The sequence below is a fragment of the Daktulosphaira vitifoliae genome, unplaced genomic scaffold (assembly GCF_025091365.1).
Source record: "Daktulosphaira vitifoliae isolate Bord-2020 unplaced genomic scaffold, ASM2509136v1 Scaffold_5, whole genome shotgun sequence".
NCBI classification, from domain to species: domain Eukaryota; kingdom Metazoa; phylum Arthropoda; class Insecta; order Hemiptera; family Phylloxeridae; genus Daktulosphaira; species Daktulosphaira vitifoliae.
Window position 1 is genome coordinate 2,805,186 of NW_026099576.1, and position 20,959 is coordinate 2,826,144.

Consider the following 20,959-nt stretch of genomic DNA (forward strand, 5'->3'; position numbering starts at 1 on the left):
AAAAAATGTTAACTATCGATAATTTTGATGATTTGTGTCAGGAAGATTTTATTTATGACAATAATTATTGGTGTTTCACAATTAATTTCATATAATGAAGATAATCAATTAAAAAAAAAAAGTTTTCCTAATTATTAATAATTTCTTTCTTTTTTTTTATGTTGAAGATAGGATTTGAAACCGGTAATCATTTTTTCCCCAAAACTAATGAGAACTATTTTTTAATAAAAAAGTTGTTCCAGTTATCTTTCTTTTAAATTAACCGGAATCGGTTATTGCTAGTAATATATGCTTATTAATATTTTTTTAAGATGCTAGATAAAAATCCATAATAACTTAAAATTATTATTCAGTATTGAAAAATATATTAAATAAGAAAAATCAATTTAAAATTAACTTATGAACTTATTTTAATTTAATTTAATTAACCTAAAACAACAAGATTTCGAAGTATTATATCCTACTATTTTAGTTAATAATATTTTTTATTAGTTAAATCGTTTTGAATTCGGCGAAACACTAAATATTTGTTTCTTTTAAAACTTATCTGGTAAAATGGATTTTAAAAAGAAATTTTTTTATTACTCAATATAATTATAAATATTTTAGTATAATCTAAATAAAAAAAAGTTTAATTTCTTTTTTCAATTTAACTTAGATACAAATTAATTTGATACAATAAAATAAAAAGTGGTATACATATAATAAAGTGGTAATTTAATATTACTTAGTTACAATAAAATCAAATCGCATAATTCAGTAAATGAGTATGTTGACATATCAGATTATAAATGGTTTTTCTTTAATTAATACATCACATATTTAAAAAGTTTGGAATAAAACTAAATAATTTTTTTGGTTTATACAAAATATTATTCAGCTTTTTGTATATTTTCGGTTGTTGCCGATAAATTAAAAATAATCAAAGATAATTTAGTTCTTTAATTAATATTCATATTGTTCATATAATTTAAAATTTAAAGTAGCTGTATAATTTTCTCAGTACTCTGCCTGACTGTTTTTCGGCAGTCTGATTATCGACACAATGTGCTGTAGTATAGTTACACAGTGGGATAATAGATGTCCCTAATACCTCTTCTTTTTTGAAAGAAACTGATTATTTTTAATCAAATAAAAATTCTCGAAGTAAATTTTAAATAAGTAAATTTTATAAGATAATATGTGGGTTGAGTTGTTTTTGTATTCAGTTGATCAAAATTATAGATAAACTTGGCCTCTGATCGATTTCCACGAATCAAGAACTTCAATTTTATACATCTGCGAAGGTGCTTGTACTACTCCAGTTATTTCCGTGCCATCATCCATATATGAGTCGAATGAACAATCATCAAGCTACCATAAAAAATTATTTTATATATTTTTAATAATTGATTTATCATCTATAATAAATTTTCCAAATTACAAAGAAATTATTGCTTATTGATCAAATAAGTAAAATTTTCTCCACCTAGTGTGGCTAAAATTTAGATATACTTTTAACCAATATAAAAACGATTAACAAACCTAATATTAGTCATGATTTTATGCAAATTTGTAGATTATTTAATTTTAAACAATTCAAATTTTTATGAAGAATAATGGCAGCGAGTGCAAAATATTACTGACAGAATTAAAAGATAAAACATTGTTACTTTTTAAGGAATATTAGGATGGTTTAATAGATAAATTCTAATTATCTTGACTTATAAATTCAATATTAATAATGTTGTTACAAACAAGATTACCTATTAAGGGAATCTATAATAATACTAAAAAATAATTTCGTGAAGTCGATTAATTTTATCAAAAAATTTTATTGTAAAAATCTCAACACAAGAGGTCACGGCACAGTTATAAATCTGTAGCTAGTGTTTAATTCTTAGGAGTTATAGGTTTATTCTAAAAGTAACGCCAACTTCTATTTTTTAATTATATCCTGATTTCTAGTTGTATAGCATATAAGTATAATACATTAATAAATGCATATTATAGAAATCGAATTTAGTATGAATTTGATATTCAGTTTTTTGTATTGTAATTTTCATGGAGAAATTACAAAAAAATATATAAAGTAATTGTTTATATTGTTAGCACTATGGTAAAAGTGTTCAATAAAGAAAAATAATTTATTGTTCTAATGACTTGTAACAATTGATCTTTTTCTTTTCGAAAATTATTTTATTATATTGTTGTATAAGATTAATAACTTCAACAAAAATTTTATGACAAATATATATTTTTGAACTACTTTCAACCTTATTTTAGTTTCGATGCCAAGCTGAGAAGGTATTAATTTTACTATGATGTGTTTTTTTAGCTTCGATGCGAAGCTGAAAAGGTATTGGTTTTACTAAGATGTGTTTTTTTTTTTTTTTTTTTGTGTCTGTTACCACTTTTTCTCAGCTCTCACCGAACCGATTTCTTTCAATGATACGTCAAAAGATCACAAATTGTATCTAGTCGAAGACATTACCCTCAAAAATTGAAAAAAATGACCTCGTTCCCCGTAAATGGGNCCCTTAAAAATTGAAAAAAATTCCCTCGTTCCCCGTAAAAGGGGGAAACCTCCAAAAAAATTACAAATTTAAAAATCGCTAATTTTCGAAATTTTTTCAATTTTTTTTACTTAAAAGTGACATAACTTTTTTAAAAATGAACATATCAATATAATTCTTTTTTATATAGATGTGTAATATTATTACCTTTCGTTTGGTATATTTTTTTCATAAATTTAACCCTTAACCTGCCCACAAGGGGGGATTTAAAATGACAACTTTTTCACAAAAAATTAACTTTTTCAACTTAACTTTTGAAAATGTTCCGGAAGGTCTGACACTTTTATATATATCTTAAATTAAAGCTAATGTAATATACTTTATTATGAAAAAAAAAAATTTCGGACTTTATCTTATCTTCATGGTGAAAATGGCTACCGAATGCTATTTTTGTGTGAAAATTTTCGATTTTGTATTTTCCATTTTTAACTTTATTATGCTATAACTTTTTGAAAAATGTATGAATCATTACAATTTTTTTATGAGAAGTAGTATTTATATAGATCTTTCATTCGACATACTGTTTTTTTAAATCGGACCATTTCCCTAAATACAGGGGGGATTCAAAACATAAAAATGCATATAGAAAGTAGAACTTTTTCAACGTAACTTTTGAAAGTGTTCCGGAAGGTCTGACACTTTTATATATATCTTAAATTAAAGCTAATGTAATATACTTTATAATGGTAAAAAAAAATTTCGGACTTTATTTTATCTTCATGGTGAAAACAGACATTAAACTTAATAAAAAAAATACGATTTTTGTAAAAAAATTCTTTTTTATATTTTTAACTTTATAATGCTATAACTTCTCGAAAGATGTATGGATCAATATAATTCTTTTTTTTGTAGATGCATGATGTCTTTACCTATCATTTGGTATATTTTTTTTATAAATCTGACTTTTTACCTGCCTACAGGGGGGGATTCAAAATGACAACTTTTTCACAAAAAATTGACTTTTTCAACTTAAATTTTGAAAGTGTTCCGGAAAGTCTGACACTGTTATATATATCTTAAATTAAAGCTAATGTAATCTACTTTATTATGCGAGAAAAAAATTTCGGACTTTATTTTATCTTCAAGGTGAANCGGACTTTATTTTATCTTCACGGTGAAAATGGCTACCGAATGCTATTATTGTGTGAAAATTCTCGATTTTATTTTTTACATTTTTAACTTTATAATGCTATGACATATTGAAAAGTGTATGGATCAACATTATTTTTTTTATGAGAAATAATATATTTTAATAATCCCTTTTTCATTCTACATACTTTATCTTAATTAGGATATTAATAATAAACTAGCAGATAATGTAGCTTTTGGAATAGTCCACCAATTTTTTAAAATTAAACAGTATCTAAAGATTTGCATCGAAGCGTTTTTTTTTATAGTGATTTTAATCACTGTCAGATATCATTATACTTGATCCATCCATACCACGTCATCATTATGCCGCGACCCCCCTGTGCTGGGTTTTTTTTTTGTGTCTGTTACCACTTTTTCTCAGCTCTCACCGAACCGATTTCTTTCAATGATACGTCAAAAGATCACAAATCGTATCTAGTCGAAGACAATACCCTCAAAAATTGAAAAAATTTCCCTCGTTCCCCGTAAATGGGGGAAACCTCCAAAAATATTACAATTTAAAAATCGCTAATTTTCGAAATTTTTTCAATTTTTTTTACTTAAAACTGCCATAACTTTTTCAAAAATGAATAAATAAATATAATTTTTTATTAATATAGATGTTTGATGTCTTTACCTATCATTTGGTATATTTTTTTTATAAATTTAACCCTTTACCAGCCCACAGAAGGGGATTCAAAATGACAACTTTTTCACAAAAAATTAACTTTTTCAACTTAACTTTTGAAAGTGTTCCGGAAATACTGACACTTTTATATATATCTTAAATTAAAGCTAATGTAATATACTTTAATATTAAAAAAAAAAATTTCAATAATACGTCAAAAGATCACAAATCGTATCTATTCGAAGACATTACCCTCAAAAATTGAAAAAAATTGCCTCGTTCCCCGTAAATGGGGGAAACCTCCAAAAAAATTATAAATTTAAAAATCGAAATTTTTTCAATTTTTTTTACAAAAAACTGCCGTAACTTTTTTAAAAATAAACATATCAATATAATTCTTTTTTTTATAGATGCATGATGTCATTACCTATCATTTGGTATATTTTTTTTATAAAACTGACTTTTTACCTCCCTACAGGGGGGGATTCAAAATGACAACTTTTTCACAAAAAATTGACTTTTTCAACTTAAATTTTGAAAGTGTTCCGGAAATTCTGACACTTTTCTATATATATTAAATTAAAGCTAATGTAGTCTACTATATTATGTAAAAAAAAAATTTCGGACTTTATTTTGTCTTCATGGTGAAAATGGCTACTGTATGCTATTTTTGTGTTAAAATTCTCGATTATATATTTTACATTTTTAACTTTAAAATGTTATAACTTTTTGAAAAATGTATGGATCAATACAATTTTTTTATAAGAAATAATATTTATATACTTCTTTCATTCGACATACTTTTTTTTTGAATCGGACCATTTCCCTTAATACAGGGAGGGTTCAAAACATAAAAATTCATAGTGAAAGTAGTACTTTTTTAGCTTGACTTTTGAAAATGTTCCGGAAAGTCTGACACTTTTATATATATTTTAAATTAAAGATAATGTCAAATACTTTATTATGAAAAAAAAAAATTTGACATCTGGACTTGTTTTCGTGGTGAAAATGGCTACCGAATGCTATTTTCGTGTGAAAATTCTTGATTTTATTTTTTACATTTTTATTTTAAGTATGGATCAATACAATTTTTTTATGAGAAATAATATTTTTTAATAATCCCTTTTTCATTCAGGATATTAATAAGAAAATAGCAGATCATGTAGCTTTTGGAATAATCCACCAATTTTTTTTAATTAAACACTACCTAAAGATTTGCATCGAAGCGATTTTATTGATAGTGATTTTAATCACTGTCAGATATCATTATACTTGATCCAACTATGGCATGTCACCACTGTGCCGCGACCCCCCTGTGCTGGGTTTTTATCTTTGATCGTCTTTACAGTTTATTGAAAAAAAAATGAATTATTTACTCACATCAATGTCCATAGTAAATGGCTTGTTCGGTGAATAACCTAATTGTTGTTTATGGCTATTTGAGTTTTTTTTTACTTTTACTTCCAGAGATTTAAAAATTCCGAATTTTTTTTCTTTCTTCATGTTTACCAAACAAAATACTAGTATCAAAAGTAAAAAAACTGTTGATATTGCCCAAGCTATAAGTTGTGTCCAGTAAGGATACGTTGATTTAGTCAAAAAATTCTGAAATTCAATACTAAGTTATTATTTTTTATAATGCATCCTAAAGTTACGATTGTGTAATATGATATCCTTACACTACGATAGGTCCAGATATCATATCTATAGCCATCCATGACACCAATTGTTAGTATTGATGATAAAGTCAAGATGAGCACACACGGAGTTATGTATTTCCAAATAAAATAAGTTAACCGGCTATTCATATAACCAGTCACTTCGTATATATCGAGCAAGAACCTTCAAGACAAATTTAAGTATATTTCAGAATTATAAGGGAATATCAAAGGGTTAAATGGAGAACCGCATTTTCTGGAAGTGTAAGGGATGCTATGTACCTTTTTTTATTTTTCTTACTTTTTGGGGATCTTACATTTTCATTCTTTATATAATTATATATGAGTCGAGCTATTACTTTTTTTTTTTCAAAATTAGCTACATTTTGGTTTTGGTGCAAAACTGTTGAGATATTAATTTTACGATAATGAGAAGATTTTCAAAAATTATATATTTATTGTATGGAATTTTTTTCTAAAAAGAGACTCAGTTTTGAAATTTGTACATCTTAAATATAGATTTGGTATTGATTAAGCATAGTATTTAACATCAATTTATTTGCAAAATAGTAATAATTGCCTATTGCATATTATATAACATAAATTAGAAAAAATTAAAGTGATTAAATGTATATTTTTAAATAGAGATAGAGAAAAAGGTTTATGCATATACATCCCTAATACCATTTTCAAATGTAAATTAACATCATTGTTCATTTAGAAGTTTGAACGATTTTCAATAATAACTATACTATTTATAAAGATGAAATTTAATTTGTTTTATTATAAACTTACTGTTTGTATCCATATATGTATATCACTATAAGTACTTCACATAAAGCTAATACAGAAATACAAGAATTTATGGAAATTGAGCTGATTAGTGACAACCAATAAACTCCTGTTCTGGTAGCAAACAATAAACTACAAGTACAACACGTGACACATGTTATTACTGTAAATTTTAAGAGTATATTTAAATTTCTTATATTAACCAAATTTGTATCAGTTTAAATTCTACCTACATGTTATCCACGTTTTCGGTGTCTTTTTAAAAAACTCTACTTCAGTTAGCGCATGGACATGCCATTTTAATAAATAAACCAACCAGTATAACCACAAATTTAAAATAAACGATAAGCAAATGTTATTGACAAAAATACAAATTTCACATTTACTGACAGCATGAAAAATACTACTTATTCCTCCAAGTGCTACAAAAACTATACCCATACCATTGCTAGCCTTAAACAGTTCCATAAAATTAATAATTTATAAATGAAAATTTGAATGGACATTTCAATTACACACCAAATTGAATTGATTTTCCATGCTACACTCTTGTACATCAAAATTAACCAGCGTATTGTCTAATTTACGACTAGCAATAGCTGCGTTATAATCTTCACCATAAAAAATGTGTGACGGCATACCTGGTGAATTATCCCATTTGTAGGCTGAACTGTAACAAAAACGGGAAATTAATAAATAACAGAATAAACATTTACTTACATACAAAGAAGAGTATTTAGTCTTCATACAAAAAAAAAAATGATGAAAATGACATGCAATTTAATAATTAAATGTTCAAAAAGTTTCCCTGTGTATAGGGGATAAAAAACTTCCACGGTACCTCTGCCAGTCGTAAGAGGCGACTAATGAGGTTGCGTCAGGTCGACAGCCGGCGTAAAATTTTTGTCAAACAGTATGAGGTGTCCTGAACAAAACTTAGGAGAATTATCTCGTCTCGGATGTACGCGGGGAGAACAAGTGAGAGGGAATAAAGTAGTTAAAAACGGAGAATAAAGTGAAAAATAGGAAAAAGAAGAAAAATAGGGAATAAGGTGTTTGATACCAGCCGGACAATTTGTGCGGTCGCTGTTTCACCAGTCATGTGTACAGGTCTACCCAACGTTTGTAGTATCAACGGTGTAGGGACATCACCACATAAGTCTAGCCTAGACTCGTGAATAAGGGAGAAATATGGATACAAAGTAAGAATAGATACTTGGAATGTTGGAAAATTCACTGGTAGAAATAAAGAATTAGTAGAAGTATTGAAGCGGAGAAAAGTTGACATTTGTTGTGTGCAGGAAACTAAGTGGAAAGGAGAGAAATCGAGGGAAATAGGTGAGAAATATAAAATAATATACTCAGGTAAATCTAATACAAAGAATGGTGTAGAGATGAAAAGTAAAGTAGTAAAAGTAGCTAAGAAAAGTGATAGAATTATAGTTGTAAAATTGATCTTTTGGTTTAAGTGGATATTTAAGTTTTTTGGAGACAGATGGATGAGGTGATGCAAGGGGAACCTGGAAATGAGAATGCGGTGATAGGTGGAAATCTAAATGGACATGTAGGTAATGAGAGGAAAGTATATGAAAGAGTACATGGAGGGTATCGTTTTAGCGGGAAGAATGAGGCTGGAGAAAAAATCCTGGATTTCGCAGTATCGTAATATCTTGCTGTGGTTAATACTTATTTTAGAAAGAGGAAAGAACATTATATAAATTATAAGAGTGGGGGTAATAGATCACAGATTGATTATTTTATGTGGAAGAGAGAGAGCGTAAAGCGAGTAAAAGATTATAAAGTTATACCAGGCGAGAGTGTAACTACACAACAAAGACTGATAATAATGAAGTTGTGATATACCAGAAAGAGAATACAAAAATAGAAGGAACACAAGGGAAAAATTGAAGATCCGGTGGTGGAAATTAAAAAGGGAAAATGAAAAAGAGTTTGTAAAAGATATGACGGTGTGAAATGTCGAAGGTGACATAAATGATGTGTGGAATTTGCTAGTTGTGTAAAGAATACTGCAAAGGAGAGTGTTGGTGAAAGTAGTATTAGAATGCCTGAAAACAAGGAAACCTGGTTGTGGGATGAGGACGTTTAAAAAATCATAGAAAATAAGAAAAAGCAATTCAAAGTTTGGCAGAAGAGTAAAAGGAGAGAAGATTGGATGAAGTATAAACGCTTGTGTAAAGAAGTCAAGTGTACAGTAAGTAAGGCGAAGTTTAAGGGGTATGATGAGTTGTATGATAGACTAGGAACAAAAGAAGGCGAGAAAGAAATCTATACACTTGCAAAAATAAGAGAGAAAAGGTTTAACGATTATCATTATATAATGTGTATAAAAAGTGTTAATAATAAGGTACTCTCGAGTGATGATGATGTATAAAAAAGGTGGAAAGAATATTTTGAAAAATTACAGAATGAAGAGTATCCAAAAGAGACATTAGAGGATATCTTGTGGAATGAGGGACTGGTAGATTTAATTAGTGAGAAAGAAGTATGGAAGACTATGACATCGATGAAAAAGAATAAAGCAGTAGGACCAGATGAAGTGCCAGTAGAAATATGGGAAATTTTAGGCGGTGTTGGCATAAGGTAGTTGAAGGAACTTTTAAATAAAATCTTATTAGAATGGAAATAGTAATAGGGAATAGTATTTTAGTGCTGATATATAAAGGTAAAGATGACATACAGGAGTGTTGAAATTATAGAGGCATAAAGTTTATGAGTCATAGAATGAAAATTTAGAAAAAGGCAATAAGAGAATAAGGAATGAGATATCAGTTTCTAAAAACCAGTTTGGATTTATGCCTGGTAAATCAATAATGGGTCAGTATTTAGTGTGAGTCAACTAATAGAAAAGTTTAAGGAAAAGAAGAAAAAGCTGTGTATGGTATTTATAGATTTGGCGAAAGCGTATGATAGAGTACTGAGAGAGGTTTTAATGTGGGCATTAATGAGAAAAGGAGTCCTGTAAAAGTACATTAATATAATAGAAGATATGTATGATGGCACTTGTACCAGTGTAAAAAGCGTAGGAGGAGTAACAGAAGGTTTTAGGGTAAGAGTAGGAATGAACCAAGGTTCTGCTTTAAGCCCTTACTTATTTTCTATAATGATGGATGATATTACTAGAGAAATACAAGGAGAGGTACCGTGTTACATGTTGTTTGCTGACGATATAGTGTTAATAGGAGAAAATAGGAAGGAAATTAATCAAAGGCTAGAGGTGTGGAGATCAGTTCTTGAAGAAAAGGGTTTAAGAATAAGTAGAAGTAATATAGAGTATATAGAGTATGAGTTTGATAAAGGAGAACACGAAGTAGGTGAAATAAGGAGATCAGTGACAATAGGCGAAGACGTGATTTGAGAGGTGGAAAGTTTTAAGTATTTAAGATCAGAGAATGATAGTAACAGAGATGAGAATGCTTAAATAGATGAATGGAATGCTTAGAGAAGACGGAATAAAGAACGAACAGGACTATAAGTGTAGCGTCAATCGTGGATAAGACTAGAGAAAATAGACTTAGTTGGTTTGGTCATGTTATGAGGGAGAAGAATCGGAAGCTGTAAGAACAGTTATAGAAATAAATGTTGAAGGAAGACCAAAAAAAGAGACGGAGGGAAGTTATTAAATGCGATATAGGGACAGTAGATGTGAGCGATGAGGATGTGAGAGATCGTGTCAAGCGGAAGTTTAAGATAAAGGTGGCCAACACCAAATAATAGAGATTAAGGCGAGGAAAAAGAAGAAGAAGAATTATACATTTATTTTTCCAATGTAGGAGCAAAATTCTTCTAAGATAAATTTTTATTAGTTCTAATTGAGATAATAGATATTGCTAAATCTAGCGATACATACTTAAAAACCAATATTCTACATATATTTAAAGAATATGCATAGAATATACAGAAAATTTCTAAAGAATTTAAGTAACGAAAAATTGTTTCCTAGATAATTTAATTTAAAAATTAAGTAATATTTTTCTTATCAATAGAGTTTGTTTAAGGAATCGATGATAAATAATACTATCGTTAAAAAATTCGCCGAAATATTTAATCCAATCGAAATAGTAGTTATTTTACTTTTTAATTTAACCTATTTTTTTTTTTAAATGTCACTTTAACTTCTTTAAGCTCAATTATTTGATGAATCATTATAAAATAAAATAAATTGGGCTTTAAAAAATGTTTACCTAATTACACAGTTCTTGACTTCTTGTAGCACGGTAGGAATAATGGAACAAGTGATGACCAATGTCCATGAAAATACAACAAAAAAACTATATGCTATCACTGTAGTTGCTGTTAGTAGATAATTAGAACTACGACTTGATCGTGAACCATATGAAATCCAAGAACCATGAACTAAGCTCAAGGTAAAAATTACTTGAACTATAGCATCCACCCAAATTTGTAGATTTGATAAATCCTTAAACTAGTATAATTCAAACAACAGCAATAAGTTTTAAACAAAAAAAATACAATACGTTTTTACCTCAATGGATGTAATATAAATGAAACTAACATATCCATAACCAGATCTAACAACATACATCACTAACAATAACACTGGTAAAAAAATGTATATAAAACATTGTATAAAGAATGGTATGCTTTGGTACCATACATCCCATAGCACGACAAACGACTAAAATAAATAATTGGAATAAAATTTTAATAAAAAATCATTTACAAATTAAAACTAATTGTAGATAGGAGCCAAAATGTGGAAATAAAATGTGCTGTCGTGGCGTCAAATTATTAACTATGGTTCATTTTTATTTTAATACAGGTAAAATCAAATATTATAATTATTCTCATTGACTACTTACTCTAATACTTCTGAACTTTAAGGATATCCATAAAGTCACAAGTAAGGTTGTAATAGCCATCCAAGTAATAACTTGAGAAAATACTTGTCCTTCCTGCACATCGTTGGAATCTGTTATTGAGCTTGTCACGTTAAGTACAGTTTTGTGCCAGAAAGTTTGAATTCTTATGGAATCAATAGGTATTAGTCCATACGGGGTTAATGATTCTCGAGACTTGAAAAAAAACATTAATAAATTAACCGTTAAATGCAGGATCATACTATTCATTAGGCATTATAAGCACTGTGCCTAGGACCTATAAAAAGACGGATAATATAAAAGAAATTATGTATAGTAAAACAATTTTATAATTATCGGCAGCGTACTGCGTAAAGCTTATTGCGATAGGAAATGTATTGTTATTGTGTTTGTCGATAAGAATCTTATATAAGCCGTAATTGTTTTTTCCACTAACTATCTGATTAATGTCACTGTTTTATTAAGTGAAATAGAAAATACTACCATCTTAGTTATGATTGCTTCATTTTTATTAAACCAAACCTTGTTTGATCATCTATGTTCAATGGTCATCATAAAAAAAAAGCGGTCGTTAAATTGTGAAGGTAAATTTATGATATGTAAGATATATAGTCATTTTTTTTAACTGTACCCTTTTTAAGGGTAACAATTCTTAATACGTCATTCAAAACCAGTATTTAGAAGGTGATGAAGAACTTGACCAAGACTTCAAGGAAAAAATTTTAGAAAAAATATTTTTGAAATTTATTGGGTTTAGGTTTAATAATTATGTTAATACTGATTATATAAATTAAAGAGTACTGGGGCAATAATTGGTTATTTACACATTTCAAAAATGAAATCCTAAATATATTTATTATATTAAGATTATTTAATTTTTTGTATCTTCTGGAAATTTTTTAAAAACGGAAAAAACTAATTATTGCACTGGACCCTACAATTATTAAAAATATTTAACTTACTAAATTGATATCGAACATGTATTTATATCCCCAAGATAAAATGATGCTATAATAGCAAATCATTCCTGCGCTAATCATGCACATGACTACACTTATACCTCTTAATTGTGGGTTAATAGCTGTCCAAACTGTAAAACTATTGTGTCTGAGCTTTTGGCCAATACCAATTTCCATGACAAGTAATGGATATCCAACCAAAAACATGGTTATTGTGTAAGGTATTAAAAATGTACCTAAAAAATGGTTTATATATGAGACCAATTAATTTTCTTTGATATAATACTTGATTCTTTAAAAGAATATTGTACAATTTTTATAAACTAAAATGTTTGTAAAGAGAAAAAATTTTAGGTTATTTTAGGTTGTAGGTAACCATAATAATATGCAATTTCTTTTAAGGTTTTTTAACCTTGAAGGGTTGAAAATAATTATTTAGTTTTATATTATTATACAGTTTTTTATTATTTTTTCTTTACAAAAATTCTCAATAATTTCTAAGAAAAAGAGTGTCTTACTAGATATCGCTTTGTATAACGTTTTAGCTAAATTTAAAAAATAGACGATTACCAGTTTTTTTATTTTATCTTAGAAAAAACTTTTAATCTCTTTAAACCAAAGCTTTTAAAAATAAGAATTGTTGTCAGAGAATTTTATTTTTAGTATTAAAGAAAAATGACAATTACTATAGTTTCATTTATCAACTTAAAATAAATATTAAAAATTTAACACATATTTAAAATTATAAATGAGTAAAACAATTAATTATAGATTACTAAAATTTTGGAGGAAAAATATAGTTACAATTTGGATCAATGTTTTCAGAAAAGAATATTGCCAAATTTGTAACCAGAGGCTAATTAAGGGCCCTTTGTACCACAGGTTAGGAAGTATTAATAAAAAATTAAATACGTTAGAAAACTTTAGTATACTTCAAGGTACGTATTGTTTTTATTTAAAAAAAAAAAAAGTTTTCTGTTAGTAATGTAGGTATATTTTTTTAATCTAAGTATTAAATATTGAAAATTTATTTTTCTTTTAAGTCAAAAACTCATTTTTTTATATAACGTAAATTTTATAATTTTTTTATTGAATAATCAAGCATTCCTTATTAAATTTTTATTTACTTAATTACGAAGATTCTTTTAGTAACACACAATGACATAGGACATAATATAGAATTTCCGAATCTTCTTTCAGATTAACCGAATAAAGCATAACAATTTTTGGGGGTCATTAAAGTTGAGTTTGAATTATTTTAGTTTCGATGCGAAGCTAAGAAGTTATTAATTTTATCATGGTATATTCATTACTTTTAGCTTCGATACGAAGCTGAGAAGGTATTGGTTTTACTAAGATGTGTTTTTTTTTTATTTTTTTTGTGCCTGTTACCACTTTTTCTCAGCTCTCACCGAACCGATTTCTTTCAANTTTTTTTTGTGTCTGTTACCACTTTTTCTCAGCTCTCACCGAACCGATTTCTTTCAATAATACGTCAAAAGATCACAAATCGTATCTATTCGAAAACATTACCCTCAAAAATTGAAAAAAATTGCCTCGTTCCCCGTAAATGGGGGAAACCTCCGAAAAAATTATAAATTTAAAAATCGAAATTTTTTCAATTTTTTTTACTTAAAAGTGCCATAACTTTTTCAAAAATAAACATATCAATATAATTCTTTTTTATATAGATGCATAATATCATTACCTTTCATTTGGTATATTTTTTTCATAAATTTAACCCTTAACCTGCCCACAAGGGGGGATTTAAAATGACAACTTTTTCACAAAAAATTAATTTTTTTAACTTAAATTTTGAAAATGTTCCGGAAGGTCTGACACTTTTATATATATCTTAAATTAAAGCTAATGTAATATGCTTTATCATGAAAAAAAAAAATTTCGGACTTTATCTTATCTTCATGGTGAAAATGGCTACCGAATGCTATTTTTGTGTGAAAATTTTCGATTTTGTATTTTCCATTTTTAACTTTATTATGCTATAACTTTTTGAAAAATGTATGAATCATTACAATTTTTTTATGAGAAGTAGTATTTATATAGATCTTTCATTCGACATACTGTTTTTTTAAATCGGACCATTTCCCTAAATACAGGGGGGATTCAAAACATAAAAATGCATATAGAAAGTAGAACTTTTTCAACGTAACTTTTGAAAGTGTTCCGGAAGGTCTGACACTTTTATATATATCTTAAATTAAAGCTAATGTAATATACTTTATAATGGTAAAAAAAAATTTCGGACTTTATTTTATCTTCATGGTGAAAACAGACATTAAACTTAATAAAAAAAATACGATTTTTGTAAAAAAATTCTTTTTTATATTTTTAACTTTATAATGCTATAACTTCTCGAAAGATGTATGGATCAATATAATTCTTTTTTTTGTAGATGCATGATGTCTTTACCTATCATTTGGTATATTTTTTTTATAAATCTGACTTTTTACCTGCCTACAGGGGGGGATTCAAAATGACAACTTTTTCACAAAAAATTGACTTTTTCAACTTAAATTTTGAAAGTGTTCCGGAAAGTCTGACACTTTTCTATATATATTAAATTAAAGCTAATGTAGTCTACTATATTATGTAAAAAAAAAATTTCGGACTTTATTTTGTCTTCATGGTGAAAATGGCTACCGTATGCTATTTTTGTGTTAAAATTCTCGATTTTATTTTTTACATTTTTAACTTTATAATGCTATAACTTATTGAAAAGTGTATTGATCAATATAATTTTTTTATGGGAAATACTATTTTTTAATAATCCCTTTTTCATTCGACATACTTTATCTTAATCAGGATATTAATAAGGAACTAGCAGTTTATGAAGCTTTTGGAATAATCCACCAATTTTTTAAAATTAAACACTATCTAAAGATTTGCTTCGAAGCGTTTTTTTTTTATAGTGATTTTAATCACTGTCAGATATCATTATACTTGATCCAACTATGCCACGTCACCACTGTGCCGCGACCCCCCTGTGCTGGGTTTTTTTTTTGTGTGTCTGTCATTACTAGTTCTCGGGTCTCACTGATTTTGTTTGACTATACGTCAAAATGTCATAAATCATATCAAATGAAAAAAATTACTTTTGAAAATTGAAAAAATATCCTTCGTTTTAAGTTAGAGAAATCCACAAAAATTATACAATTTTTATAACCGTTAAATTTTGACGTTTTTTTAAACTTTTTTCATTTAAAACTGTCATGACATTAAAAAAAAAATCAATCAAAACAAATTTTTTTTTCATAAATGACTAAGATATTTCTCTTACTATTTTGATATTTTTTATTGGAAATGTGACCTTCACCTGTCAATAAGAGGTGATTCAAAATATAAACTTTTGCATAAAAAGTTAACTTTTCTAACTTAACTTTTAAAAATATTCTAGAAACACTTAGCTTCAAACACATGTTAAATTAAAGCTTATGTTACAACTTATAAGTTAAAAAAAATTGTTCTGATACTTATCTATTATGTACAAATATTTTTATCCTTTAATTTAATTTTGTTAATTGAATTGTGCTAAATAACTAGAAAAAAAATAATTTTATCTTTACATTATTTAAATGTACAAACTAGTTAATTGAATGTTAATTAAATAAAATGCAATTAATTAATTGGTTAAATGAATTATAATTAACTACATTTTTCAAAAAAATTTTAAAATGTACTTTTTTCTCTGCATTTAAAACAGCTTTTTTTCTGTGTACTTTAGTACAATGATGAGTTTTATATACACACAATTTGCAGAAATATTTAATCTAGAAAAAACGTTTTGACATTTTCATAAGCCAACATTTTTTTGTAAATAGCTTACCTGAAAAATTGTTTAAGTAGACTTGCTTAATTTGTTTATTGAGTTATTTTAATTTTGTTCTTGATGGTCAATTTTTTTAATGCAACTATACTTTTTTCTAGAGAGGACACTAAACTAAAGGATTTAGTGGGATAATTTCTATCATGATCAGAGAGTTTTTTTATTTTTTTAGATATAAATTCAAAAACAATATTATTGTATACGGTTATTTGAATTTTTTGAAATTGTAATTTTTTTTTTTGAAAAAGTCAACGATTCAGCATTGAATCAAAATATTGATATCGTTGATATATTCTATTAATTAACACAATTTTTAATATTGTGTAATTAATGAATTTTAATACAATTATGAAAATGTTTCTTTTTATGCTGAATAAATTAAATAATAAATCAAAAATATATTTTACTAGACATATTGAACGGTGTATTGAAACTGCTAATTTACGAGCCCTGACTTATAACGAAGATATTTTTGTTGCAAATTATGATAGAGAATGCATCATTTGTATGAATGATATTAGTCCTGGTCAAAAAATTGCTCGCCTCCGATGTCTATGTGTGTATCATAAGTTATGTATGGATTTATGGTTAAACAAACAAAGATGGTGTCCAGTTCATCCAGCAAACATTTAGAGCATAATTTATTAAAATATAAAAAAAATTATCTAAAATATACTCATAAACTTTATTTATGGTACTTAATGTAGTTTAAAAATAACTCTTCACTAAAATGGGGCTCAACATTTTTTTTTTATAATTTTAAGTTTATTTGAATTTTTAAAAATGTTTAGTAAACACAACCTTTATATATTTTTAATGAGATTCAATCAATTAATAATATACATTGAATTTTCCATAATTGATTTATTAAAAATTTTAATTTTTACAAATACTTAAAAAATTTGAGTAAAAATAACACTAAAGAAGTATGCATTATTAAAATTTTTACTTGTAGTATAATATTACAGGTAGGACCCTGACTTGAATGTTCTAAAATTTTTTTTTTTTAATATACTTAATATACTTATCTTCTAAATTTATCCTATAAAAATTCCTAAAAATATAATATATAGGGTGGCCCACCACTCACTGTCAACTTAAATAACTTTTGATCCAGTTAATATTTTTAGTTGATTTTTTTTTTAAATAATAGTTATACGTTAGATCTATAGGTATATCTCAATAATTAATTTTTTTATACTTTATTAAAAATATTAATTATTTTAAAATTTTAAATAAAATGTAAAAAAAAAATCTAAGATAACTATTTTGTAGAGTATAATTTAAGAAAAATTTTAGTAAAAAAATATCTTATTAATATTGAGTAGTAAATATTCTGTAGCGTTTTGAAGTTTGTAAAAATTTGAATTTTCATGTATTATTTTACGGTATTAAACATTGAAATACGTATTGAGAAAAGGACAGAAGAAAACGCTATCTTTTCATGATTACTGTGTATACATATGATGATAGTGTGTATACATTACAAACTTGGCATTAATACCATGATAAGAAATTAGATAAGGCAATTATTACTTATCACTCTCATTCAAAAGTATATTGAAAAGATAGCGTTTTCTTCTGTCCTTTTCTCAATACGTATTTCAATGTTTAATACCGTAAAATAGTACATGAAAATTCAAAATTTCACAAACTTCAAAACGCTACAGAATATTTACTACTCAATATTAATAAGATATTTTTTTACTAAAATTTTTCTTAAATTCTACTCTACAAAATAGCTATCTTAGATTTTTTTTTTACTTTTTATTTAAAATTTAAAAATAATTAATATTTTTAATAAAATGTAAAAAAATTAATTATTGAGATATCAAAAGTTATTTAAGTTGTCAGTGAGTGGTGGGCCACCCTGTATAATACAATATATGACAATATAAATTTTTCTACAAAAAATAAATAAACCTATAAATAAAGAAAATATTTCATTAATTTTTTATTAATATGGAACAAAACCTCAGAGCAAAACTTACATATAAATTTAGAAACTTCAAAAATAATCATTTTTTTCAAGCTACAATCACATAGAAATATTCAAAAACCATAAAAAATTGAAATTTTTCGGAGATTTAACTTAAAAATCTATTATTTTTTAGTTTACGTTGAAATCCGCGAATACTTTGATAAATACATTTATTATTTTGTTTTATTCTAATAATTTTTTACTCTGATTTTTGTAATAAATTTAAACATTCTATTTGTTGCACTGCATCTTAAATTAAATAATAAATTTAAAATTTACCTCCGCCATATTTCAGACACACATAAGGAAACCGCCAAAGGGTACCGAGGCTAAAAATTCGAACACAAGCCATAAGCGATATTTTCATGTCATTAATTGATGGTTTTTCAGTTTTATCATCACAAATTCGAATTTCAACATTTTTCGGTCTTGACAAAGGCTGTTGGTCGTTGAATATAGTATCATCACAACCACTATCGTCATTTTCTGTAAGCGGCATCATTTCAGGATCGCCTTTTGTTTTCATCTTGATATTATAAATTACAAAGTAAACGCACATTCGATTTACACAGTCTGGTGCATAGCATTGCGTGTTTTTAGTAAAGGCTGCCTTAAGGGATTTTATGTCAACATCCCTTTTCCACCTTTCACCCTTAGTCATATTATACGACACAGCTCGGAAAATCGTTGTTATGCACAATGCCCTAACATAAAGCGCCCTCTGTCTAAGAGATGATTTTATAAGCTTTTACAATAGTTTAAGGCTATGATTAATTTTAAATTTTCACTTTATTGACACCATTATTTTAATGTTACTTTTGAATTTTTATCATTAAATACTTTAATATTGAATGTATAATGCCGAATTTAATAATTTTACAGAATTACATTTCATCATTTTTCAAAAGTGTAAAATATGAGTTAGATTTAATATATTTTATTATATATAACATTATAAAAATAATCTACTCCCTATGTGTAATGACATGAAATTTAAATTGTATAAAAAAGTATACAACCCTTTTTTATAAGATCCGGTTGTTAACATCNTGGCATTTGAATTTTTAATATAACTTAATTCGTTTATTAGATATAATCATTTAAAGTTTCAAATTTTTGAATTAATATACAGGTATAATACACAAGGGATTACAAATATAGGTAGCTAATTGGTTTTTTATAACATCGATATTAGCAGGTACACAGCATTGTTATTATCAATTGTAGTAAGGCACATTGTTATGAGTTTATAAATACACCAACTGACAATACAGAAAGTATATCTATTGACATAGTTGTAAAAAATACTTTTAAAAAGTATTTTAAATAATACTCAAATATTAAAAAAAAAATGTATTTAAAATACTATTTGAATACTTTTCGTACAATNAAAATGTATTTAAAATACTATTTGAATACTTTTCATACAAAAGTATTTGAGTAATACTCAATTACTTTACAAAAGTATTTCAAATACTAAGAATACAATTAAAAAATAATAATAATGTTTTTATTTTAACTAAGAGCAATAGGTTCCACCTAAATAATTACCAAGAGGGTAATTTGAGTCAAATATTGAGTACTCTTAAATTAAGAGAACTCATTTATTATTTTCGATATTTTTTGTTAGAGGTAAATAAAATTAATTATTGGAGACTAATCAGTGAAAAAAATAAATATTAGTACACGTGTAAAAACCTGTAAAGTATGTCTTATTGACAATACAGTAAATCATTTGAACCTGCAATAGGCTATTGTAGGTTCAACTGATGTATTAAAAATAGATGTATACATAATAGCATTTAGATAAGCACAATAATTATGTTATACTATAATGTAACATATAAAATAACAGAGAATTATTCTCAATTTTCATTTTGACTGAGTTTAATTTGGTTGCTGTGTTACGGTTAGCAAATTAAAAAAAAAAAAGTATATTAATAGTACTGAATATTAAACAGTATTAAATACTAATTAATTGTATTTAAAATACTACTCAGATACTTTTTATTAAATGTATTTAAAAATACTATTCAATACCAATGAAAGTATTTGAATACTTTTATTCAAATACATTTACTCAAATGCTTTACGCCTTTGTCTATTGATAATCATAATTGATAATAAACAATCCGTGACTGAGACAGCAATGTCATAAAAATCCAAATAGCTACCTGTATTTGTAATCCCTTGTGTATTATACATGTATATTAACTCAAAAAATTAATACTTTAAATGTTTATATCTAATAAATGAATAAAGTTTCAATAAAAATTCGAATGCCATTTACTTTCAAATTAAAAACTCAAACATTTTATTAAATTAAAAATATGTGTTACCATTTAAAAAAACAAAGTTGACCCCCTTCCAAGGCATAAGGGATGAACTTAAAAAGTATTACATAGTTAAAAATTCAAGAATAATGTNAAGTTATATTAAAAATTCAAATGCCATTTACTATTAAATTAAAAACTCAAACATTTTATTAAATTAAAAATATGTGTTACCATTTAAAAAAACAAAGTTGACCCCCTTCCAAGGCATAAGGGATG

At 26.3% G+C, this 20,959-nt stretch overlaps 1 protein-coding gene across 1 annotated transcript; it reads right to left on the reverse strand.

The window, feature by feature from the left end:
- Nucleotides 1-684: 684 nt before the first annotated feature.
- LOC126907086 (sodium- and chloride-dependent transporter XTRP3A-like) lies at nucleotides 685-19,085 on the reverse strand. The gene is made up of 11 exons (XM_050688115.1): nucleotides 18,687-19,085; nucleotides 12,586-12,818; nucleotides 11,606-11,818; nucleotides 11,269-11,421; nucleotides 10,967-11,208; nucleotides 7,284-7,434; nucleotides 6,998-7,217; nucleotides 6,768-6,927; nucleotides 5,994-6,156; nucleotides 5,695-5,919; nucleotides 685-1,353 (listed from the first exon to the last, which is right to left on the reverse strand). The coding sequence occupies exons 1-11, from the start codon at nucleotides 19,066-19,068 to the stop codon at nucleotides 1,219-1,221; spliced, it is 2,277 nt and encodes a 758-aa protein (XP_050544072.1). The 5' UTR covers nucleotides 19,069-19,085; the 3' UTR covers nucleotides 685-1,218.
- Between the last annotated feature and the right edge of the window lie 1,874 nt (nucleotides 19,086-20,959).